The following is a 27070-nucleotide window of genomic DNA, read 5'->3' as shown; positions in this document are numbered from 1 at the left end:
ACAACCCTGTTAAGTCCCACTTCATTTTCTGCAAGTAGTGACCTTAGCACTGTTCTGACCCAGTCCAGTCGAGCGTGTGATCAGGGATCCCCCGAGTGGTGAGTCGGGAACATCTGCATGCCTTCAGTGTACCTTCCATCTCGCATCTTCATTTGCTTCCGTGACTTGGCTTCTTAGGTTCACATTCTCTGCTGGTCCTTCAGTAGAACCCCATCTGTGATAGAACCTGGCGTCGTTCCACACCTTTGAAAGCCATCGGTCCAATATTTTCCAGCCATTAGAACAGGGAGTCATCTTTGTAAATCTCCTTTGTGGATTTATCAAAGTGTCTTCATAGAGTGCTCGCCCGTACGCCCCAGCAAATTAAAATGAATGCCACTGATCAATATGGCAGAAATACGGGTTACAGACAGTAGTGCCGTTTTCTATTTGCAATGTCATTAGCACAAATATTGATGTTGCCAGCGAAGGATCCACTCGTCTTGTTCCCCAAAGACTCGGATTAACTTTGGTGTGTGTTATTCATAATGGGCGGGAGTTACTGTACCGTTACTGTAGATGTTAATAGAATCCTAATGAAGCAATGCATTGGTTGTAATGGTCTATTTGGCTGCCATGCTAAGCAGGCAGTGGTTATTGTAGAAAGAAAAGGTTCAATACTGCAACATGGAATGGCAAACGTAATGCACTTTCCTTTCCATTATGGAGGTGTTTTTTTAACACTCTAGTTTTTTAAGATAACATGTATAAAGGCCTAAAATTAATTTGTGGCCATTTTTGTTTTATTTCAGTTAGGTTTGGAGTAGGGATGCAAGATATTTCATGATTTTGCCGATATTTGACATTGTGATATTTACACATTTACAAAATCCAGCCAGCAGTCCGAAAAAGTGAATCTATTCACCATACATGCAAAAGTTCACATCAAGAATGACCACACTGCTGATGTGATCATGTCGCTAGCACTCCTTGCACACATGTGAGTTATCGCAGGTGCATGATTAACACATTTTGTTATGGTCAAGGTATATCGGTATAAAACAGGCCAATGCCGATTATTACATTTTAACTCTTTATCGGCCGATTCCGAATGTTGTGCTGATTGTCGTGCATCCCTTGTTTAGAGTCATTCAAATTTATTTTTGTGTTTTTTCCCACTTTTATTATTTTTCTTTTTATTCAAAGATGTTTTAAATTAGTTTTTTAAATGATACGTTTTCATTAACCGTAACACTGGGCCACAGCAATACTGTATCCATTTGAAGTGTCAAAGCTGTGAATTTTTACCAGGTGTAGAATTCATTTTATGCTTCTGTTGTGAGCTGACAAGGTTAATTATCTCACAGTCCAGATAAAGAGCCAAGAGTGTGCTTTGCACCTCGTGGTGTTTACTGTCAGGTTTCAGGGGCGAGGCAAATGTCATTCATGGCCTTCAACGCTTAAAGCCATGCATTCAAAGGTTGAACAGCCCTCTGGGGGCTGAAGTTAACATCTCAATTAGCAAGAATGCATCACGTTCTACTTCATTCTCATGGCTCCAGGCTGTAGCATTAGCTCGGTGTGACCAGGAATGCTTGTGTGCTGCACTAAATGTTGAACACGAGCGCGGCTCTCCGGTTAGCCACACGTATATGCTTCTCTTGCGCCAATCTAATAAGGTTAAAGAGGCGTGAGATTGCTAGTGCTTAGCTTGATATACTGTGATGTAACAATGCGTTAAGCTCCTCAACTAACTGTGTCATGGCCTGTCATGAGAACAGGTCACGGTCGCTTGAGCAACGTAATGTTTTAAAAACCTAGGTTAAAGGGATAGTTCACCCAAAAATTAAAATTCTGTCATTAATTACTCACTCATATGTCATTCCAAACCCATAATTTGTGGGCTTTCTGTACGTGCATGTACATCACCACTAGATATGCGTAATATTGTTACTGAAACATATGTAATCTGTTCTTTATATTGCTATAGCCAGGAAAATTATCATTTTGAATTTTAGTTTTTGCAATGTTTTATAGTTTATTTACTTTTAGGATGTGTTTTAATTTTAGTAAGTGTGTTAACTGATATTATTTAAATAGCTGCATTAAGTTTCTTAAATATTAAAATATTTGTTTTATTCTATGTTAGTTGGAGTCATGAAAATGATATTCATTTTTATTTTATTTCAGTTAACAAAGGTTTTCACTTGGGTATTATATTTTTTGGAATTATATTGGAAACTGCATTTGAACACCCACAGGAAGTGACACATTTCCCATGTGCTCCATCATCAGACCACAGGTGTAAGAGTTATTTGACAGAACCGTTTAGGGACACACTGCTGAGCTGACCTTGAATGTCTCCACTCACCCAGATGAAGTGAAAACCGAGAAAGAAGCTGCTCGATCGAACTTATTGCTTTTGCCCTTGACACGCAGAGGCTGGCCAGCTCGATTCCCTGTCCTCCCTCAGAGGAAAAACTCCACTAAACTATCTGACATTTCACTAGGAACCTGACAACATCTTAGTAGCCAGCCTTTAAGGAGGCTTTCCAACGTGCAGATAAGAGGCCTGCGGTATCTCAGCCTTTCCGCACACTCACCTCCATTAATCATCAATTAAGCAACATCTTTCATTTTTTAACACACCACCTTGTCCAGTTACAACCCCACACCGATGTCCCCTGCTTACGGTCATTTCCGTGGTTGTGTATTACTGTCATGAACTCTGTTGACAGACCATGTCAGGCTGCCTTTAATTTGACTCCATCCTTACTGTCAGTCTCTCTACCTTAACTGGGGTTTGAATTTCTTAAACGCTAGAATTCGTTCTCGGGGCTCTCATGACTGTGCAACGGTGTTTATTTGCCAACTTTAAGACGTGCATGTCTTTTCGTCAAACCTGCGGATGATTGTACTCGAGGTGCTCGTAAATGTTGTGGCGTTTGAGCGAGAGCCGTTATAAATGCTTTCCTCCAAATGCAAGCACTCTGTATTCACTCAGCAGACACTAATGGCCCTCTGATAGAGATCATCTTTATTCATGGATTTTGAGGCATTACTGGTGGAAACATGGTTAAAAAGCACAAGCTGGGGTGATGGAGTGTTTGTCATCTTTAAAAATGCTCCTTTTTCCCCCTCTCTCTTTCTCTCAGATGTATCAGGACTCCATGGAGTGGCCCATGGTGCTCAGGGTGAACGTGGAGGTTTGAGTTCTGTGCTGAGGGACTTTGTAAAACCTGGAGATGAGAATCTGCGTGAGATGAACAAAAAGCTGCAGAACATGCTGGAAGAGCAACTGACAAAGAACATGCACCTACAGAAGGTAAATCGAGGGACGACCAGTCCTTTGGGATCTGATCAAGGTCAATTTAGGTTGGCTATTAAACCTTCTTTTGAAAGGCTATTATTAGGCCCACATGGAATCTAAAGCTCAGTAGATTCTACAAATCACTGTGGGAACTGCAAAAAAATCTGGCTCAAGTGGGTCTTATTAGGAATATCCAAATTTCTTAGCATAGCATTGATAAAAAAAAAAAAAGTGAAACATGCATTTGATGCTTCATTGGGTGTAAAGAGCTGATCCGTGTTGAGCAATGATTAACTCATTCAGTTGAATTGAGGTGAACTGACCATGAGTTTTCCACCTGCTAGAGAAGAAGGTGGCTGCAGTCCCTCTGACAGTGTGATCGGCGCTGTGTGTGTGTGTGTGTGTGTGTGTGTGGAAGTGGCTTCCTCTCATGCGGTCTTGAGACTCCACTGAGAGGTCTTATTCATCAGGAACCAGAGGGTGGGCGTGTTGTTAATGCTAAAATGTTTCTAGGAGCAGGAATAGAAAGTGCATGTCAGGCAGCCTGCAGTGATGCGTTTGATGGGATTACACCATCACACAGATTGACTAATGACAATTAACCTCTCACACCCCTCTTGATATTTCCAGAGCCGCACATTGTTAATGGGAGGTTTGTTCCTGTAGTGAAGCCATGTGTTGTTGTTGTTTTAATTGGATAAAATAAAATAAAAAACTGAGCTATAATATTATAGCTTATAATTTATACCAATGATACAAAGCTGAATGTTCAGCATTATTACTCCAGTCGTCAGTGTCACATGATCTTTTAGCTGATTTGCTGCTTAAGAATTTTTTTTTTAAGACAACTTTTGTGCTGCTTAATATTTTTGTGGAAATCGTGATAGATTTTTTTTCAGGATTCTTTGATTAATAAAACGTTCAAAAGACCATAATTTATTGGAAATCAAAAACCGAGTAATGATGCTGCTGTAAATTCAGCTTCACAATCAAAGGAGTAGATTATTTGAATAAAAAGCCGTTAAAATATATCTGTACCTTGAATGCGTTAAAATAAAAAGTGCGTCTGTAGCTTTAATGCATGAATGCTGTAAATTCAACCCCAAAATGGCTAATTACATAACCATTTGGTAATGCCTATTTTTGTATAATCCAGAAATTTTTATATTTTAAAGATGAAAGGTACTTAATTTTATTTGATTATCTTTGTTTATATAGAACTGGATGGATGCCAACCAGAAGACTATACATGTAAAATAAATAATTCTGGCATGAGTGTAAAAAGTGGCTTCATGTTATACAAGTTTGAGTTAAAAACAAAAGACTCTCAACAGTAATACATTATAAGACGTCATATGCATACCTGCAACTTCACATCTGTTACATTCCTTATGAATGCTTGGTACTCTGTTTTGTGAATGTGAATAAAATCCGATGTGAGCCGAGGTGAGACCTGGAGACAGTCTGGATCTTGGCGGAGTACATCTTGTGTGTGTTGGTGCCCAGGGGGAGTTGTAGGTTACAGAAACACCCTGCCTTAACCTTGGCAGAGACAAACGATGCAAACTAAGGCCAAGATGGAGTAGTGATCCCTCTGCAAAGCTTGTCCATAACTAAAGCAGGAAGGTTTGCTTTGCAGGAAACTTTCTAAATCGTTTTGCAAACCACATTTCAAAATTATTTTCATCCTTTGGATTGCATGCACTTATATGTGTGTAGGATGTGTATTTGCAGGTTTTGTTCTAGAATCTAGATGGTGTTTAAAACAGCAACACTGGAAAACGATCTTCCTGACTGCTGCCATAGTGAACGCCGATGATGCGTTGAGCTTGTTAACAGCCGATTAAGCGTTCCGTTTTCCAGCAGACGAGATGAGAAAAATCTGGAGCTGCTTAAAAGCTCTTCAAATCTACAGCAGTTCAACACATGGTCACAAACTTCCGGTTTTTCCTCTCTGTCTCTGATGGTGCTCATCACTCCATCAAAACCCTTGTAAAGTGTATTTTCAGTTTGATGCCACTTTAGAACTCAAAGGCAAACAGCTTTAATATATGTCCCCTGATAGTTATAAAATCACATGTTGTCTGTCACATTTCACACCAAAATAAAAAGTACAAAATATATATATTTTAATAAAGATAATTTATATTTTTTGAAACATTCAATTTATTTTGTAATATAACATTCTCATCACAATTATCAAATCCACCTGTTAATTTTTTTTTTGCATCTGGACTTTTTCCCCCCATTATATACTTTATATATAATATATGCCATTAATGGAGAAGCCATAACTACAGACCAAAATGTCCGCTGTCTACGGTTGTGGACTTTCGACGTCTCTCTCTAATCCGGCGAGCAACTACCTCATGCATATTTACTGGCAGTTGGGGCCGTCATGCCAGAAACAAACAGCCCACTTAATATTTGATGGCTTTTTTGCTTTAGAGTGAGCACACGGTGCATGCAACGCTGGCTCTGCCGTTGCGTGAGTGTGTGTTTGTGAGAGAATCATAGTATAATATCATGTGAGATTGCAGCTGAACTCAGGCCTGACTGCCTAATGGGTCCTTCATGGCTTTTTTCTTTTTAAAATCCACATTTTCAGAGGGATATTATGGGTTGGGTGCAAGCTAATGTGTAAAGCCTAGCAGGAGGGCGCCACCGCAAATAAACATTAACAGTATGCAACTACCGCACATTTTTAATACTATAACTGTGATCTTTATCAGAATCACGTTGAAACACTTTGTTTGTTTTGCAGGATCTGGAAGTTTTGTCTCAGGAGATTGTGCGTTTGAGTAAAGACGCCACCCCTGCGGAAAACTCCAAAGCCACGGGCTAAAACTGGACATTATCCATCCGATGATTCAGTACCCTTCTCTTTCTCCTTCTCTCATCTCTTCACGGCTACCAGGAGGAAACTACATCCATCTCTTACGAAGTCCTCCAACAATCTCCTCAGATGTACTAGGAGCACAGAGGGTTGAAACGGATCAAGTTTATCTGTGATTTACATACTACTGAATGTAACGTAACACTTTATATGTTGTTTCTCTGTGACGGAAAAGAACTGGTGGATAAGTGTCCGTCAAGCAAGCCCTGGCTGCTTGATATCCGTGAACTGTGTGCTCGGGACAGTGGCATGGCCTCGGCGGTCCAAGCAGGACCGCTCTACCTACCACTAATTCCCCCGTTCAGGAAAGCGTGTGTGTCCGATGTTGGCGTCCTCAAACTGTTATCACTGTTGTATTGCCTGTTTTGTATATTTGATTTCTCTAAAGACACTTATTTTGGGCGTGAATGTGTGTATATGGGGCGTAGAACGGATCTTTTCAGCTAAATTGTATTTATTTGTGCCAGAAAATCCAAAATATCATCATGTCTACATCTTACGGTATGCTGCTCCTTTCTGAAAGGTTCACTATATCCGAAAATCCAGAAAGTTTTCCGGCGAGAATGAGATGGAGAGCGTGCGCTTAATTGCTGCGATAATTATCTGAGCATTTTTTTTGTGGGGCTCTCCAAACGTTCCCGTGAAGGAAAGCGGCTCCCTGGACGACTCTGGTTAAGCAGCAATCTCTCCGCAGCTTAACGACTCAATTTGACACCTCTCTGTCTGCCTCAGAACTGACGGTGCTGTTGGGGAACGGACCAATTTCTCATAGTGCGCACTTGACTCCCGTGAGAAGCTAGCCGCCTGTTTTAGTGTAACAACAGTTTCGCCCGTGTGTGTGTGTCGATGCCCCTGTTGCGACATGATTTCGCTTTTATGCATTCCGCTTTTCGTGAACATTTTAAATTCTGACACACACGGAAGTGTTTTATTTGGAGAGTGTCAAGCTAATTTAATTGTGAGGTCATATGATATTTTGCTGTCAGTCCTCAGGCTCACTTCATATTTTTACTGTGTGACTGCTTGCACTGCTCTTTCCAAACGTAACCAGCTTACTACAGTTCTTATAAGGATATGCCATAATTAATGTAACAAACTCATTATTGAGTTGATCAGATATCAGCCTGATTTTCATTCATGTCAAATTAAATATGGCATCTACGGTCCATTCATCATTTTAGATAGAATGAATATTGACCAAACAACTATGAGATGATTATTTTAGTTCGTTCTGATCGCACAACAGAACATAGTAGATTGAATGTTTTAGTCACATGAGATTATGGATTCTGTGTCTACCTTATTCATCAACGGTTCTGTATTAATTTAGATATACGTATATATTTACCTTTCAAAATTATGGTTTGTGAGATGTGAAGGATTACCATTGTATTTCAAGCCTTTGCATTGCTTTAAGCTTTATCGCGACAACGGTTCGTTTCCATGTTCTTGGCACATGAGTGACGTTTGTGCATGGTGCGTTAAATGCCTGTTAAATCCCTCTCTCAGACTTCTCAAGGTAATCCTGACGGAAATGCTTTTCCATATTGCATCCATTTTACCGTGCAGAAGTAGAAAAACGATATTCTTCCTTTCTGCAATTGAGGAAACTGACATACCAAAATGTACTTGACCATTGTGCTCAAAGGAATGAAGGATGTTTGCCTTTGAAGCTCAGAGTTGTTTCAGTTTTTGCCTTTTTAAACTTCTAATCTAATATCTGCCAAACATGCTCTTCTTTAATTAAGATCATTGGTTAATCATCACTAATTACATGCAAGCAGATTCTATTATTGATGTCCATTCTTCCACTACGTCTCTATGGCTAATATTTATTTATATGCATTTCACAGTCATGTTCAGACTTCCATAACTTGCAGTGATAATAAAGAATGGCTGGGAAAATAAACAGTGTCTGAGTGTCAAACTTCATATGGTTGGTTCAAAATGTACATTTTATTCATTTGACAGATGCTTTTAATTGTATACTTTTTTTTTTTTATCAGCACAGGTGTTCCCTTGGAGTCAAACCAATGACCTTGACGTTGCTAGTGTCATGCTGTACCAGTTGAGCTAGAGGAACCACAAATCGTACATCACACAGGTTTTTTTCTTTCTTGATGTTTAACTTATGAAAAATTACATTTAATGAATAGTTTAAAATTCTGTCATTTACTCACTCACATGTTGTTCCAAACCTGTATGACTTTCTCATAGGAAATATATTAAAGAATTCATGCATTAACCATCATCAGGGTCCAAAACAACATTGGACCCCATTGACTCCTTGAATGGACAATGAAAATAAGACATTAAAAATAAAAGCAAAAAGAAAGTCTTGCAAGTTTGGAACAATAAAGGTTGGTTCCTCCCCAGGTCAGTGGACTAAACACACAAGCCCGCCTCCATTTTACTCTGAGTGTTTGTCTAATACACTCGTTAATCTCTCCTCTGAGCACAAGCAGTGTTTACCGCACTATCAGTGATGCCTGTAAGAACTGTGCAAACAAATGACATGAATCATTGAGCAGTATTTAATTGGAGCCGTTCAAATACTTCAGTCATCTTCGTCTTTGTTACTGTTCAGTGAGTGTGTTCTCTAAGCAACACTCTATGCTGAGGAGCACCACTGCTCTGCATTGGGTTTCATCCTTATAATGAACAACGTCCCCCATTAAATAGACCTTTTTGAGAAGACTTGAAAGGTTTTCAAATTTGATTTTAGTTTATGATATTCTCACATTTATGGAGGTGGGGATCACACCATTGCCACACCTGCCAATGTTGAGTGAATTGAGAAATTACTGGTCATAAATATTTATTACTGGTCATGAAACTGTATTTTATGAAGCTTGTTTCTGCATCAGAGTAAAAAAAAAAATTACCTAATTACGATTTTGATTCTTATAAATAGTGGCTTTACTGTATCTCACAAAATGTGACTTTAATCTCAAAATATCCTTTGTAAACAGTCTTCATTTGTATTTTGCATTATTTCTTATAAAACATATTCCTTATTAAAATACAGAAAAAAAGTTTTTCAGTTGTATTTATAATGTGTGTTTTACAATAAATATATATGTGTGTATATATATATATATATATATATATATATTTAAATTTCAGTCAGACCAGCATTTTTCTGGTGCAAAAACAACAACAATGAGAATCTCAATGACAAACTACATTTGAACAGATCAATTTAGACTAATAACCACCAATTAAAGATATGTTAATAACTGGCCTTAAACATAGTAATATATAATTTTGTATGTGGCTACAAAACAAGACAAAAGATGCTATACTGTCATTTGCGCAAGAGCTTCATTGAATCTGTTGTGAAACTGGTTAATTTTAAATAAACCGCTTCACATCAGGTGATTATTTTGCTTCAATGTTGTGCATTAAAGTCAATTAATGCACATCTAGCCTTGAATTATCCCTTACGAAATCAATACAAATACGGTATACACCGCTCCCTCTGCCAAAAAACGTAATCTTGAACTCAATTATGAAGTGCTTTTTTTTATTTAATGGCACAAAAAGCGATGAAAGTCTTCCAGGTCACTGAAACTCACTCTTACGTTTGACACTCACATGTGCTAAACTGAGCATTAGTGGACTGACTGATATCCAATCAATACCTAATAAAGAAGGGAATTATTCAGGACAGAAAAATAGTAGAATAAAATCAGCAGGATTGATTAATTTCAGCATGCGCTCCGTGGTCGCTCATTAATTTTACAAGTTGCTGATTTAATGTAGCCAAGGGGCTCTTCAGTATCTTAAGTAAAATGATTAAAGCATCGATTCGTAGTCAACATACCTACGCTACACCTCAGGACATTACACTACGTCATGGTTAAAGCTCTCCTGTGAGGTCCAACTTCTTGTATTTCTCCATTTTGACATGGTTTATCACTACAGGTGACTTGCACTCCTTTCATATAATTGTCTTTGCCTTTGGTTATTGTTTGTAAGTATGTAGGGTTGTCTGGCCATAATTTCAAAGCTTTAGAAATATCGAAATCGCTGTTGTAACTCTGCTGTCTGCCTTTGTGTCTTTTGCTGCAGTAATTTAGCCATGAACCCTTGTATTGACGTCGGACTTGTAGAAATTGAATGCAGTTGATGGAAAGGGTAGGAGAATTACTCCTAAGGGTGTTGGAGAAAACATCCATTCTGAAATGCGTGATGCTCCCACGATGCCTTTGGTAAGTGGTTTTCCAACAGTCACCAAAACACTGATTACTCACTACTTTAAGTCAACATGTGCTTTGATTCACAATTGCCTCTGTTTACTTTCCTAAAAATTGTTCCTGATCTTACCAGATAATATTCAAAAGAATTTCAGGGCAACTATATGCAAGTGCTGTGACTAGTCCCAGTCAGTCTAGCACAGTACATGTAGCAAGGTTTGATTTTTTTTATTTTTTATAAATAGATGTAGAATACTAAGTGGGTCAAGTGTTGACAGAAAAGATGCGTTATCAGCAGTTTCTTGAAAATGGCTATAGACTCAGCAGCTTGGGTTAAGTTAGACAGGTCTTTCATGGAAAGTTCATGAAAGTTATTTTGTATCTCTTTGAGACCACAAGGCACCATTCACTTGCAGGACGCAAACTTCCGGAGGGCACATAGGTCTGAAGTAATGAGTTTAGGTATAGGTTTGCAGAGACAGTGGTTTTTCTGTAGGCAAACATCCGCGCCTTGAATTTGTTGCAATTGGCAACCAGTGCAATTTGAGGAGAGATGTAAAATACTCTTCGTTAAAGACCACTCTTGCTGCAGCTTTCTGGATTTGCTGAAAAGGTTTGACAGTCCATGCTGGAAGGGCTGCCAAGAGAGCTTTACAATAGTCCAGTCTGGATAGAACAAGAGCTTGGATAAGGAGTTGTTTAGCATGCTCCGATAGGAAGGACCTGATCTTCCTAATGTTGTATAAGGCATGTCTGCAGGACTGGGCAGTTCTAGCAATGTGGTCTGTGAACTGATCATCAATCACAACTCCAAGGTTCCTGGATGGAGTTATGGTTAATGAACATGGCTGAATGGAGAAGTTGTGATGAAGTGTTGGGTTGGTTGAGACCACAAGCGGTTCCGTCTTCGCAAGGTTGAGTTGAAGGTGATGGTCCTTCATCCAGCAAGAAATGTCTGTCAGGCAAGCCGAGATGCGAGCAGAGTGAGAGGTTGAGTTGTGTGTCATCAGCATAGCAGTGATAGGAAAAAACATTTTTCTGAATGACAGATCCTAGTGATGACATGTAAATGGAGAAGTGAAGTGGTCCAAGCACTGAGCCCTGAGGTACCCGTTTAGTTATGGAACTAAGATGGTTTAGGAATGCCATTTCATGTTTTCGGTTTGAGTGTCATGGGTTGATTTGGGTAACTGACATGATCTTTTAAAGATTGAGTCTATCCCAACACCCACATTTGCAGTCTTGGCCTGTTTAGATCATGTGCGCGTGACAGAAAGTAAGTTCTCAAGACTTCACAAGAAAAATACCAAAGCTTACAGTAGCTACCTTAACGCACACTAAATCCTAAATCCACTAAAATCTCTAATATGGTTTCAGAGTGGTATTTGACACTAAGCATTTCCCATCATTCATCTTGTTCAGAAACTCGTGTACTTGAATGCTTCGGCCAAATACCGGAAATACATCATGTAAGTAGACAAGTGATTCGAGATCAAAGACTGCAAATGTGGGCATTATGACAGGCCTGTTCACTCCTACCTGCTGTTTTGTTTACTCAGTTCTTATTTGTCTTCCTAAAAAAACTATGCATGAGCCACTCTGCTGCCCCCATCATTTCTGGAGCACCCATGTGGTCAGGAGATGTTACTGCATGCTGACTTGAGTTGATGTTCTTTGGAAAATGTTGGTTTGAGGTAAGTTTTCGATAAAAAGACCATTGGTCATGTAATTTCATCATCACCGTATGCATAAAAATGTTGCGTTTTCTAGGCCACTGTTATAATTAAGAATCATTTAAATATTTTATTTTAAAAAGCACTTCATTTAAGTTTGAAATGTTTACACAATTAGGTTAGCATCTTGTTCTATTTCATGCTGTTTGTATACTTTACCTTAATTAGTTATTCACATGTTATACATTTAGCATGCTTCATTAACCTGGGTATGCCATGTTAGCGGCCTTTTAAAAGTGTAAAGCATTGCTTAACCCTGGATAAAAAAAAAAAAATTGTCTTAAATTTTTTTTAAGCCTGGGTTAATGGTTAATAAAGTTGTAAACCCGGAGTTAATCTGTTTGAAAAGGACAAATTTGAAATTAAGCTGTCAGAAATCTTTTTGCTTCGCTCTCAAGTTTTTGTTTCTATATTTGCGTTTGAGGATATTGATCAGAGCATTCAATAGGTCCAGAAAGACTTGTACTGATCTTCAGTGTTCCCAAAATATTTTGCCAGCACATTTCCATAGTTAGAAAGCAAACAGATCTCATTGCCTCCGTCCTCTGGAAAGGTTCTAGGTGTTGAATCGCTCTGATGTATTTAAAACCCTTATGACATGACCCTGGATTGTGACCCTGCACTGGGACGTTTTGATATCCTTGAGAGATACACAAAGAAAAAATGTGCTCTGACTGAAGTAGGACAGACCATTAAAGATTAACACGAGGTGAGGTGTATGAAATATTGAATATGCGCACCACAAAGGGGATAGTTAAATTAGTTGCGTAAATATTGTGGAACGCTGTGGACCTGTTCTGACGATTTGCACCAGCTCAGATTAAGCACCTCCTTTCATTAACCATTGTTTGAAAAATATATATTTTTAAGAGTTTCAGGCACTATTTTGTGCCCTTTTTGTGGAAAGTGCCGTGGTCCATTTTGTTGTGTAAATAAAACACAACTTTATTAGAGTATCCTTCCAGCAAATGATCATTGTGTTTGCTGTTTTTTTCACGCTGTTATAGGACTAACACATCTGCTTTTCCCAATGTTCAAAAGACACTTTGTGGACTCATTAAATTACTTTGCTTAAAAGACATAGTTGTGAATATGAAGTAAGCGTAATGAGTGTGTTCTTTTAATGAAAAATGGACTTTAATAAAGATAAGCTCTCACATTTTTTTTTTCTTTTCTTCTTTCCTTTTTTTCACCACTGGGAATGAAAGTGTCTTAAGGTGAACTAAAGTTTCAGTTCAGCTGGTGAAAGAAATCGACAAATTCAGATGTTAAGGCTAATTGAACTGACACTCCAACAACCTTTGAAATCTGTTTTTAATTAAAGGCGGCATGATGAGGTGCCTGATGTTAAACTTTCATAATTACACTGCTGCAGACACAGTCTCTGTGTAAGATTTAGATAGCGGCCTTCAATGTACGATCAACTAAACTACATCTCATTTCTCATTTCAGCCCAGTCCTTCTCTGCTGCTTCAGTTATTGAAAGCTTGTGAGTAATTCTTGATATTTTTTTATGATATGCTCTTTATACTCTTGCCAAGAATGTTTTACACATTTGTAACATTTTATATTTTTCCCTGAAGGCCACTTAAAATGTCAGTCAGTTTTTTGCACCAAAATAAAGTATTTTCTTATATATATGTATATATATATATATATATATATATATATATATATATATATATATACACACACACACACTCATAATATACAGTATATATATATATATGCATTATATATATATTGTATATTTTTTCTTCATCAGGAACAAGAATATTAAAAAATTCAATATGGTAAATTTTGATTTCATATTAACTTTAAAATTAATATGGCTGTTTTTGCTACTCTATATTTGTGGCTTATATTGATAAATTCACTTTTAAGTTCACACTCTCGTTTTCCAGGGTAGTTTTTGTATCTTGTGAATGGACTCTGTTTTGTAAATGTTGATATACATGATATAGCCCTTTAAAAATAATCTGTGATTGTGTACCTGCCTGAAAAAGAGCAGACTGACATATGGAACGGCTGTCTGACCAACATGAGCTTCACAAAAGTCTTTTCATCCATATTTGATGATAAACCGCATCAGAGAACAGTACTGTAGTTCTGGGCATTTGGAGACCGTTTCCATAAAGGAAACTCTGAGAATGAATAAAATGGCCTGCAGCGTATGCGATTCCCCCTGTGTCGCGCAGGAGTGATGTGCTTCTTTCATGAGGGGATGGATTGTGCTGCATAAGCTCAAATGTCCCCGACTGTCTCGCCCTCACACATGCTGTGCTTTTCCACTGCCCATGTGGCCACTCGAGGGTTAATATTTCATGGCCTAGAGATTATTTTTAGGTTTCTGCTGTCAGAAGGAAATTTCAGCATATTAGCTACATTGATTACCGCTTTGACAGAGTACACATTATGTAAAAATAAAACTGAAATGCTGATTGGTCAAAAAACATGTTTTGTCTGTGCTATATTGTGAATATAGTCACAGAAAATGCATTTTGTTCCTTTTTATTTTCAATTTAGTATATTACAATGGGTCAGTGCAACACAATTTTGACTGCTTTTATTGTGTGCAAGTTGGCTTAATCCATTTTGGCAAAAAGTTGGCTTAATCCATTTTATTGTGGCAGTGGCTCAGTGGTTCATGTAGGTTATCTAAAAACCACGAGGTTGGTGGTTCTATCCCTGGTTCCACCTGACCAAGTGTCGAGGTGTCCATGAGCAAGACACCTAACCCCAGCTGCTCCCGTCGAGCTGGCTGGCGCCTTGCATGGCTGACACCGCCGTCGGTGTATGAATGAGTGAGTGAATGGGTGAATGTGAGGCAATATGTAAAGCGCTTTGGTGGCCATGGGTCTGTTAAAGCGCTATGTAAATGCAGTCCATTTACCATTTTCATTAGGACTACATTAAATATATATTTTTTTTTAATAAATAAATACTTTTTTATTCTAGCGTCATCTGTCCATGTGGTTTTCTCAGTTTTAGTAAAAAAAAAAAAAATTATTTGTTGTGTTTCTGTTCAGTACTTTTAATTTGCTTTGCATATAGTCTGCCCTATTTCAACGATCTAAGCGCAAGTGCACATGGGCGCAAATGGATTTGTAATTTAAACAACGTGGCGCAGGATGTGAAAATGATAACTGCGTCAGGCTGAAACTAGCTAGTAGTAGTAGTAGTAGTAGTAGTAGTAGTAGTAGTAGTACAGTGGCTTAAATTCAATCAAAAAAGAAAAAAATCTGTCATCATTTACTCACCCTCAAGTTGAAGTTCTTTCTCCTTTTCATTTTTGGGAACTATCCCTTTAAGGCACTGGTCAAAGGTCTTGTCTGATGCCTTCAGCACTTGTTGGCCATGAGCAGATATGTTTTACAACACAAGCAGACAATGGACTGATAAAGAAAAATGGAGGCAATCATTCGCTTGTCCTCAGTCTATCACAACAAAATATAACTCAATTATTTCTTGTCAACAGATGAGAAATGTTAAACGTGACATCAGAGTTGAACGATTTTCACACTGAATGCGCAAAATCTAAGAGTCCGTGTTGTGCCAGCTAAGATGTGCTGGTGCGTGCATTATGCTGAAATGTGTGGACAGATCTGTCACAAGCTGTTGGTGGAGAATGTGTGTGTCACACCAGGACATCCGTATGTGAGAAATTGTCACTTGATTGAACATTTGTACGTGTTTAGGACCTCATCCTCATGATGGACATCATTCATTGTGCATTATATAATGTTATACTTTTTGGTATGATTTTGGACTTTTAATTTCTGGCTTGCCATTGCATTTATGTGGATAAATCAATATCTTTGGAATCACTTTATTCATACCATAGGGGCATGTTGTCACAAGATGTCAATGTGTGTTTAATGAACTGTATCTTTTTTCCAGGACAATGACAGTGGAAGTGTTAATTAGCTCTTGTGTAGCCAAGACTTTAAGGTATAGAAACTGACTGGAATATTCACTGGAAGTGTGACTAGCCTCGGCCTTCCTTACACATTAAATAAGCACTTGTAGTTAATTAGAATTATTGAGTAACTGCTTATGTAAATACACTGTAACATGAAGACTGTAATGTAAGTTGTGACTTAATATCCTTCACCTAATACTGATCATGTACAGGGCTTGATTTCCTTAAAGCCACAGTTCAGCCTAATTTAAAATTCATGTCATTCCAAACAGACAGGTTATGTTTTCTGTGCAAATATGTGTATACATATTATGCTAGATCTGCTTATTTTTTTAACCCTATTGGAAGAAAATGAACAAAACCCTAGGTATTTATTTGAAACAGTGGCTAAATTAACAGAAGAAAAAGCTTTAATCCCGGACATTTCCAAGCAGCACAGCAGTAATGACTTTATGACCTTCTTAACTTACAAGATTGATAATATCAGGGAGAAAATTATAACTATGCAACAGTCTACTACAGTATATCGCACCAGGCCGTGCATTGTAGTCTCCCTGAGGAAAAATTGTATTCATTCATTGCTATAGGAGAGGAAGAATTTTCTAAACTTCTTAAATCATCTAAATCGACAATATGTATGTTAGACCCTATACCGACTATATGCTTTCAGAGGTCATAGATCCTCTTCTCAATATCATTAATTTGTCTTTGTCTCTAGGATACGTACCAAAAACTTTTAAGCTGGCTATGATTAATCTGCTTGTTAAAAAAACGCAACTTGATCCTACAGAATTAGTCAATTACAGGCCGATCTCGAATCTACCTTTTCTGTCAAAGATATTAGAAAAAGCAGTATCCTCACAACTATGTTCCTTTTTAGAAATAAATGGTATCTGCGAGGATTTTCAGGATTTAGACCGTACCATTAGCCTGGGTTTCCCCAGACTGCCTTTGCGCAGCGCGATTTTATTCTCGCTGAAAGGCAGTCTGGAAACCATGGACCTGATTTTCGCCTCGTTTAGGGAACCAATCACAGAACGGGGAGGGAGCAGCAAGACGATGACGACATCTTTTCGACACAACTAAGCAGTTTGTTTATATCTATGGAGTCAACATGGCAGCAGACGCGAAGCTACCTTTTGATGCAGCCTTAGATATTGTTCTAAGTAGTTTAGATCGCAATTTTATTTAAAAAAAGAGCAGCGTTTGGCGTTAAACCATTTCTCTACATACGTCATCTGGTATAATGGAAACGATTGGCTATGAGCTACGTACAGGCGCATTTGATAGACATTCTTAGCACCCAATAAACGGCGCCGGCGCATTCGTAAACCACGCCTCAAATACGAGAAAATGAACATGTGGTTCCCAGACCCAAGTCTCAACGAGAATTGGGTCTGGCGTTAGCCAGGCTACCGTACCATAGTACTGAGACAGCTCTCATCAGAGTCACAAATGATTTGCTCTTATCATCCGATCATGGTTGTATCTTTCTATTAGTGTTACTGGATCTTAGTGCTGCATTTGATACCATCGGCCACAACATTCTTTTAAATAGACTAAAATTATGTTGACATTAGTGGAATTGCATTAGCATGGTTTAAATCCTACTTATCTGACCGTTATCAGTTATTAGCAGTAAATGAAGAGATGTCTTATCGATCAAAAGTTCAGTATGGCATACCACAAGGCTCAGTACTAGGACCGTTGCTGTTCACTTCCTAATGATATCTCCTAAGGGTAGCATGTACAGAGTATGGCATTAGTTTTCACTGTTATGCTGATGATACTCAGCTCTATATTTCTTCACGCCCTGACGAAACTTACCAATTCACAAAATGAACGGAATGCATAGCTGATAGAAAAAACTGGATGACTAGCAATTTCCTACTACTTTAAAACAGAGATTCTAATTATTGGACAAAAAACGTCCTCATGTACTAACCTAGAAAACTGTCTAACACTTGATGGCTGCTCTGTCAAGTCTTCGTCGTGGGTTAGGAACCTGGTTGTGATCTTTGATACCAATCTTTCATTTGAAATTCACATATAGTATCTGTAAAACCATATTTTTCCATCTTAAAAATATATCTAAATTACGTCAGAGAAACAAACCGCATGGGTTTCTATGACGAATCAATGCTGATCAAAACCTGATGACGCAATCACATTCACTATGGAGCCTCTGAATGTCCAAACTCGATTATTCTGATACCACAAAAGCCACGAATCTCCTCTTTATGGGAATTTTTTAAGCATACATTTTAGATTAGCGGTTCAAAAGTTATTAAACATTTAAGAACAATAGTTATTTTTAGACGGCGGCGGCTGTATAGGTCTTTAAGGGTTAAGGACTACAACAAACGGCTGGTAGGGACTACACGACATTCCTCTGGGGTTAGTGACATCACCAACCCTACATGTCTGTGTGAGGTAAAAGGACACAAGCTGTTGAAGCTTCGCCCGAAGCAGCAGCTCATTTGTATTTAAAGTCGACATGAAATGAAAATTAATACTTGTTTACATGTTTCGTACACTTCCCTGAACTTCAGGAAGTGATGTCACCATTGTGGATGTGATGTAACCTTAATGTTATTTTAAAACATGTCTGATTCAAAGTGTCTCCAGTCTCCTTTGGACAGACATTACAGAGATGAGAGCGGAAGAGCAGAGGGAAGGAAAGGTGAGAGAGGCCTGAGAGATTGGAGTCTTGAGTCTGTAGTTAAAAATTTACTAGTTTCTTGATTTCTTTTTGCTGCTGTCTATAAATAGCTCCTTCTCTCAGCTTTACAAAGAAACATGGGACATCTGAATGGGAGGACGATGTCTGCATCTCTTCTCTGAGCTCCCATTAAAGTATTAAACGGCACAACGCATGTTACTCTTTTCCCGGATGATCTGAGATCAGCTCCCATCCAGACGTTCATTATCTACTGTAGTTCATTTCCCTCTCTGGGTCGTTCTAAACATGTTTGCCTGGGGTTCATAATTACGCCAGCATAATTTTTTAATGAGACTGAGTACTGAAAAAATCCTCATGTGATGTCTTGGAGAACAGGATGTTGAAGGAATAGTTCATCAAAAAAAGTGGAAGATTTACTCACCTCATGTTGTTATAAATCTGCTTTTTAAATCCTACACCACTTGAAAATCAATAGTGTTTCTCAGAAATCGCTTACTGCACCTTTAAGTTTGTCACAATACCAAAAAATGCAGGTATTGCCTTACAAGTGATTTTGTTGGTTGTGGTCTCCCTCTTTGTCTTTGTGCCCTAGCAGGTGTGGTGTAAAATACTGGAAAAGGATGCATTGACTCTTCTCATCTGAACGTCAGTGTGTAAGCATGTCTGCCGGATGGGACCGTGTCACTGCAGCAGAGTGATAGGACACAGGAAAAGGAAAATCCTCTCAATTGAGGCTGAATGAATCGAGGTACTGTAGGTCGAAATCTGTTCCTAAGAACCGTTTATCTGAGTCTAAATCAAGAAAGGACAAGAAATCGGTCTTGAAACGGCTCCATTTTTGTGCCAACTGATCCTATACGTCAGTCCAGAAGAGATAGCGGGGAGCTTTTTCTTTGAGTTTTGATATGAAGACACTCTTTATAGTCACAGATAGTGATAACGACTGAAATCCTTTATTGTGCATAAAAAACAATATAGTAAAAGCATCTTATCTTAAGCTACTTTTCATTCAACTTCATTTTCCTACTTGATAGGTTGTAAATCTCATAAACTGTCTGGGTCGTAAAAAAAAAATCATGACAATTTATCCTCCCTCCCAATATGTAAATATTAATTGAGAAGAAAGATTGATATTGATTCAGAAAATTGTAATTAGGTGGATGCATTACATTTTTTTTTTTTTTTTTTTTTACATTTTTATAATGAGTCTCCTGTATCCCAGATCTTTTGCAGTCGCTCCTCTCATCCCTGTCATTGTCCATTTTCTCTGCCCGTTGAGTCCATCTAGGACCCCAGGCCAGGGAACAACAATTTTCAAATAAAAACCAGTAATGTGTATAAAAACGTATCAACATATATGTAGGGTATAGGCTAAGCAAGCTGATTGGCCAAGAATGCTGGGTGGTTTACTTGCAAAAAGAACAAGAAATATTTAATTCCACATTTGGTAGATTTGGTCATATACATGTAACCAAATGTAGAAGATTTTTCAGGAAATTGAGACTCTTTTAGGCAGGCTGAATTGTTCTTGACATCATGATTGTGCTGCTCTAAATTTAATTTATAAAACGGATAGTTCCGGTCCTTGATTCTGATTGGTTGAGCCGCATTCTAGCATTGTAAATGACTCTCAGCATTACTGCGCCAAAGAAATGTGTTGTATATACAGTAGCACTGTTTCTGAACTCCCTGAAACATCTCCATTGTAGTCTTGAGGTTTTTTTCCAGGTAACGAACACCCAAGGCATATGCAAAAAAAGGAATGAGGCCTAGTTGAGTTGCGTTAGTAGCATGTCAAAACTTGCGTTAACTAATGGGACCTTATTAGTGTTCCCAATTATTCTCATATATATAAATAAGTATTTGGAAAGATCAAAGTGGTAGGAACTGTTTTAAATACCCTGCTTTGCATACAGCTTTAAAATAATGTGTAGTATATAACCTAATAAAAGATGTTTTTATCACAGCATCTTCAGTTAATATACAACAGACCACGTTTGTGAAAATGTCTGTTGGAAAAAAAATGTTTTTTTTCTGATTCCTCCATGATCCAGATGGCGTTTTGTGTGTGTATTTTAAAACCGCCGCTCGTCGGATTGAAACGGGCCGCTGAAACAAAAGGCTGCCCGCACACTCACCGACCAAAATGAATACCGACAATCTGATTCCGCTTAATCTCCGAAGCCCAAACCCACACACTCCATCAGCAGCTCTGGAGGTGTCAGTCTTTGCAGCATCTCCTAATCCTCTGCTTTGTGACTGGTGACTGTAAGGACTTTACAGTCCTCTCTGAAGGAAGGAGGGCCTCATCGCTGGATGGAATTTCAGCTCTTGGCTCGTCATCTCTGAAGTGGCCAGAGATTATCTGTTTGTTTGGGGTATCGATCCGTCACTTGAGCCTGCTCGTTGGAACCGTATACACGTTCAGATGGGACTTTCACCCGGGTTAGATTCGGACCTCAGAGGCCCCGCGGCTTAACCGTGAACGACAACATTTATAACTTAATGACAACTGTTTTGGAGTCCGCACGGGTTGACTAATACAACTCGATGGTCAATTTTACCTCACAGAAGTGCCCTCTTCAATTCTCCTCTCCATAAGGGCTGTTCACCCTGCCCAATTCATTAGCCAGTCTGGGCTCTTGTAAAACCGTGTCCCGTGATGCACTGGAGCAGAGCTTCTATTGATGGTGACAGTCCATTAAATTCTCCATCAAGAGGCCGTTCGATGCCCAGAACTCCTCGTTTAAATGTAGGACTGCCTGGCCAGAGCAACCAGCCTCTGTTTACCTCCAAAACAAACTGCGTTTCTTTTTTTTCTTTTCTTTTTTTCAGGGTGCAGAGCAAGACTGACTATATTTAAAAAAATAGCACTTGCATTGCAAAAATAGCTTTTTAATACATTTTTGATAGATTTTTTTCAAACTGGAAACGAAGTTTAAAAAAGCCTAGTGTAATGAGATGCATAAGGTGTCAAGACTTGTTTTCAGAGAATGTATCTTTAATACTGCACTTGAAGATATTTTCACTTGTTTAGCATATAAACAAGTTGAAAACAAGTGGAAAAACTTGCCAGTGCAATAAGACAATACTATTATATTCAAGATACAGTCTATGAAACGCTTAATGTCTTAAGCAAAGTTGCTTCTCAACAATGATGTTTTAGTATTATTTATATAGCAAAATATATATATATTTTTTTAGTAATATTGTAACTGATTATTTTTAGTTTTTTATGTAAATATTTAGTTTTAATTTATTTATTTCAGTTGTCGTTTTAGCACTTCAACTTATTTTTTCATATAATATTTATTTATGTTTAATTTCAGCTTTATTTCAATACACACAAAATATTTTTAATAGTTTAAGTTGCAGTTTAAGTGAACAATAACAACAGTGTTTCTCAAATGAATTAATTTGAAGAGTTTTAAGATATTTTTTAATGGAAAACAAGACAAACATGCCTTTTTTTAAAGATTTTTCCAGTGTTCCAGTTTATTAGTTTCAGCCATACTTGGGTTACATTTTCAAAAAAGTTTTCTATTTACTTCATTTAAAGAGATAGTTCATGCCAAAATGCAAATTCTGTTGTTATTTACCTTGTGTTGTTCTAAATTTGTGTCGTACATGTACACGTTGCTCTTGCCATGCAGATTGTCGTGACCAAATGCACCATACAAGTGGTCAATATGACTTTGACAATATGATATTCCAAATGTTCTATAGTCATGCAGTGGCTTTTATTGAGGGTAATGCATTTATATAACATGTTTTTTTCTTTTAAAAGTGATGAGTTTGGGAAATGAATCTCTTTATGCAACTAATAGCAGAGGAGAGTGTTGATCTTTTGAAAAGGGTCATTATTTTTGCCGTTCAATTTAGTGATGCTAAGAAATTATGCACATTAATATTATGTTACTGCCTTTTCTTCAGTATTTCATTTGTATGCTCACACTGCATGTCCCATTGCAATTGTACAGTGAAGATTTCTGTGACCAGATTCGACAAACACTAAACCCTTTTTGCATCAGGCAGCAGCAGTGGAAGATTAAATTGCGTTGTGGCAGTGGCGGCACAGTCAGTCCGTGGCTTCATCCATTATCAATCGTCTACTGGAGGCTTAAGAAAGGTTGACATGCCACAGCCAGACATGATAATGAAAGAGATACGGGATCGGTGCTGACGAGGGGTCAGTGAACGGCCCTGAATGGGTTCATATTGATTTCATGACCAGATCCTCCTTTTCATGCTACATCGAGCTGTCCTGAAAAAGTTGATGTTGCACTTAAACAAAACGTCCACTGCAAACAAAATAAAGCTCATGATTCCCATTTCAGGCAGAAGGTAAGATGGATGGTTCAGGTCATGCTACCGATGCGCAATTGGATGCTTCAACCCCACTGACATTCGTATAATAGGCACGTCCAAGACATTATTCCAAAACAAATCATGGCTTGACCAGAAACCGCTCTCAGATTACCAAGCCATTTATACAATCAAAGTAGCTGATATGTGAGCCACTACAATACTTGACCCAGTTTTCAATGGCGATATGAGAACGTGCACAGATTTTCCTTCCTGCATTGTCGTGTCTAATTGCGCCAATTGAAGGTTGTGGACGATCCAAAATGGTCTGTGACCTGTTCAAGCCATTTTTTTGGTGTGTTTAAAGAAGAGCACTCCGTAAATAACCAGAGCTGCATATTGGTTAACAGTTGTCAGAAACAATCAAGTAATTGGCCCTGAAACTTCTTTACTGGCTGATGTCATGGAGTTAAGTTAGCTTTATCGCATGCGGGGCCCTAAGAGGGGTTCATCTCACAGATATAAAAGTGGAGGTTTTTATCTATTGTCCACTAACAGCCTGAAGTGGCTTTCTCAAACAGAAGGTTTTCTGTAGATTTCAAAATGATTATTTTTAAGTATTGACTTCGTAATGGAAGGAAATACTTGCTTGGATTGGCAAGGCCTTGTTTAACTCTTTATAATTTGATGTTCCCGTATGTTTTTTTCCCTCACTTTTTAAAGCCTCACATTGTAGTTCTTTCTGCATGATGGATTAAAGTTGTTCACAGAGCAACAGTTTCAAGTTATAAATAATAATGAAAAATATAAATGTTTTGAAACTGCTGTGATGCATTTCTTCTTTGTCATTTTAATAGAGAGTGGCATTGATTATATTACTGCGGTTATTTATGTGGAAGTGTTTGTAGTAATATAATTGTATTTGGGCATAAATGCCACAATTCTGATTAATGTTTCGTGTCTTCAGAAAAGGCCAGGAGAAGAGTGCACAACTGATTTTAACAATGTGGATGAGTCAGGATTTTAAAAACATTCATTAAAGGTAACTGATAATGATTCACTCAATTTGAGTTTGAAGGAGTTTCCAAAGGAGTTTTAAATATCAGTTGATTACACAATTGGATTAATGGATGGGTGGATGGATGGATGGATGGGTGGATGGATGGATTGATAGATGAATTGATGGATTGATTGACTGATTGATTAATTGGGTTTTATTGTGTTTAACTATGAATGCAGCTGTAAAATAAATGTTTATAAAATTTATAATTTCAGTCCTGGCCTCTGATTGGTCAGTACATTTTCCCTGCCTTGCTGAGCAATACCAATGTAAAATCAAAGACATGAAGTTAATCTGTCAAAATGTGTAAGAGTCTTGTAAGAACATTGACTTTACTGTAGGCCTTCAGAAATAGGATGTCCAAATAGTTTTCCCCCTCTATAACTCACAGATGTAGAATATTTCTCACCAAGCCGGAAAAAGAAGGAACCGATAAATAGGAGGACTTAACATTGGTTATTACCCAGCAGTCCATGCGTAGACTTTGAGGAGGAGGATGAGGGCTGCGGGTGGCGTTTGGGACAAGGTAGGATATGTTTAACCACCTTCTATATGTTGTGTTTTGCTATCAGGGCCACATCCAACGTCAGATTTACCCAAACCTAAATGTTAAGAAACAATAAGCGAACTGTACATCTCACTTTCTCTTGGAGTGGCTGTTTCATAGCCAGAATCTCATGCTGATATGACTTCACTCTCAAACTATAGTGTCCGCTGTTTCCGCATTGACGTTTTGCTTTAGTGAATAAAAATGATGGAGGAGAAATATAGATGGGGCAAACGAGAGTGGCCATTAAAAGCAGGCAATCTATTGGGTAATTGGAATCATTATAGAGTCATCATGAATAAATAATGTTTCTTTCCTTTATATTCAGCTCTCCCTCTCTATCTCTATCTCTATGTCAATACTGGACTCAGCAGGGGTTCCTCATGCTAGCGTTGGGTCTGTCCTGAAAAGGGAGAGAGGGTGGCGTAATTGAAATCTAATCAAGTTGATGAGTCAAGAGAGGAGAACTTGCATGAGGGAAACACTCCTTTCAATTAGAGAGAGATAAGGGCTGATGGGAAAATGGAGTGATATTTTTTATTTTTTACTGGAGTCAGTTTGGATAAGTGTCTGTTTTTTTGTATTGTTTTTTAAACACCTGCTAATGTACATCATTACAGAAACATCTGAATCACTGGAGAAGAAATAATTCTTGTTCTTTTAGAAAGATCTGAACCATGGCAACTAGAGCTGGCATCTTTAGCAGCTTTGTAAAAAATGTGAAGGACAATAATGTCTTGTTTTTCTACATTATCTCTGAAGAGAATGTGCACATTAAGTGCAAATAGAGCTCAAGTTTAAGGAGGTTTACTTTCCTAAGTTTTGTTTTAATTCTCCCCAGTTGTTTTTTTCTTCTTCTAAATGATCTCGTTGAGTTGCACTCAAAGCACTTTCCATTACTTTGCCATTAACAACGGAAACATGCTGTCAAATGTTATTAGGCAGGGAGCTTATCTGAACAACATTCCGTAAAATATCCCGACATCCCAGAATGTACATCATATCCCATGCTAGCTTATACGCTTTGTTTTTATAACAAGGTAGCTTACACAATTTTTTATTATTATTTTTTGCCAACATACTGTCACGGGTATGGTGCGGATGAAGACAAGCAGAGGCACAATAGTTCCAATTCAAGCATTTACTACAACAAACTCACACAACTGGTACAGCTCTGGGCTGGACGGGACCAGCGGTGCAGGAAGCTCTGGGCTGGACGGGACCAGCGGTGCAGGAAGCTCTGGGCTGGACGGGACCAGCGGTGCAGGAAGCTCTGGGCTGGACGGGACCAGCGGTGCAGGAAGCTCTGGGCTGGACGGGACCAGCGGTGCAGGAAGCTCTGGGCTGGACGGGACCAGCGGTGCAGGAAGCTCTGGGCTGGACGGGACCAGCGGTGCAGGAAGCTCTGGGCTGGACGGGACCAGCGGTGCAGGAAGCTCTGGGCTGGACGGGACCAGCGGTGCAGGAAGCTCTGGGCTGGACGGGACCAGCGGTGCAGGAAGCTCTGGGCTGGACGGGACCAGCGGTGCAGGAAGCTCTGGGCTGGACGGGACCAGCGGTGCAGGAAGCTCTGGGCTGGACGGGACCAGCGGTGCAGGAAGCTCTGGGCTGGACGGGACCGGCGGTGCAGGAAGCTCTGGGCTGGACGGGACCGGCGGTGCAGGAAGCTCTGGGCTGGACGGGACCGGCGGTGCAGGAAGCTCTGGGCTGGACGGGACCGGCGGTGCAGGAAGCTCTGGGCTGGACGGGACCGGCGGTGCAGGAAGCTCTGGGCTGGACGGGACCGGCGGTGCAGGAAGCTCTGGGCTGGACGGGACCGGCGGTGCAGGAAGCTCTGGGCTGGACGGGACCGGCGGTGCAGGAAGCTCTGGGCTGGACGGGACCAGCGGTGCAGGAAGCTCTGGGCTGGACGGGACCAGCGGTGCAGGAAGCTCTGGGCTGGACGGGACCAGCGGTGCAGGAAGCTCTGGGCTGGACGGGACCAGCGGTGCAGGAAGCTCTGGGCTGGACGGGACCAGCGGTGCAGGAAGCTCTGGGCTGGACGGGACCAGCGGTGCAGGAAGCTCTGGGCTGGACGGGACCAGCGGTGCAGGAAGCTCTGGGCTGGACGGGACCAGCGGTGCAGGAAGCTCTGGGCTGGACGGGACCAGCGGTGCAGGAAGCTCTGGGCTGGACGGGACCAGCGGTGCAGGAAGCTCTGGAGTTGGAGTGGGGCTGGTGGCATCATCGACGGTGAAGGATGATCCGTTATTCCATAATACCCACTCCACATAGGCAGCAAAGTTCTCCCGAGGCCCATCTCCGGGCAGGCGTGCTTTGGCCTCAGCGTTGAGGCCTGCCCGGAAGAACATACAGAGGCTGATATCATCATAATGTACCAAAGGTACCAAGTCCAAATACCTCTGTGTGTGGGCCTCGAGAGACTGATCCTCCTGG

General features: G+C 39.4%; 1 protein-coding gene across 4 annotated transcripts in view; it reads left to right on the top strand.

Moving 5' to 3' along the window:
• The window catches only part of gripap1 (GRIP1 associated protein 1), a 39001-nt gene extending 30915 nt beyond the window's left edge, over nucleotides 1–8086 (top strand). For all 4 annotated transcript variants that reach the window (XM_079638803.1, XM_079638802.1, XM_079638801.1 and 1 more), the window contains 2 exons: nucleotides 3135–3304; nucleotides 6054–8086. In XM_079638803.1, the coding sequence (XP_079494929.1) occupies nucleotides 3135–3304; nucleotides 6054–6134 (251 nt within the window). In that variant the 3' untranslated portion in view covers nucleotides 6135–8086. The remainder of the gene's footprint in view (nucleotides 1–3134; nucleotides 3305–6053) is intronic.
• The last annotated feature ends 18984 nt before the right edge of the window (nucleotides 8087–27070 follow it).

Source organism: Phoxinus phoxinus (genome assembly GCF_949152265.1).
Source record: "Phoxinus phoxinus genome assembly, chromosome: 15".
In the NCBI taxonomy this organism is placed as follows: Eukaryota; Metazoa; Chordata; class Actinopteri; order Cypriniformes; family Leuciscidae; genus Phoxinus; species Phoxinus phoxinus.
This window is presented reverse-complemented; position numbering and strand designations above follow the sequence as displayed.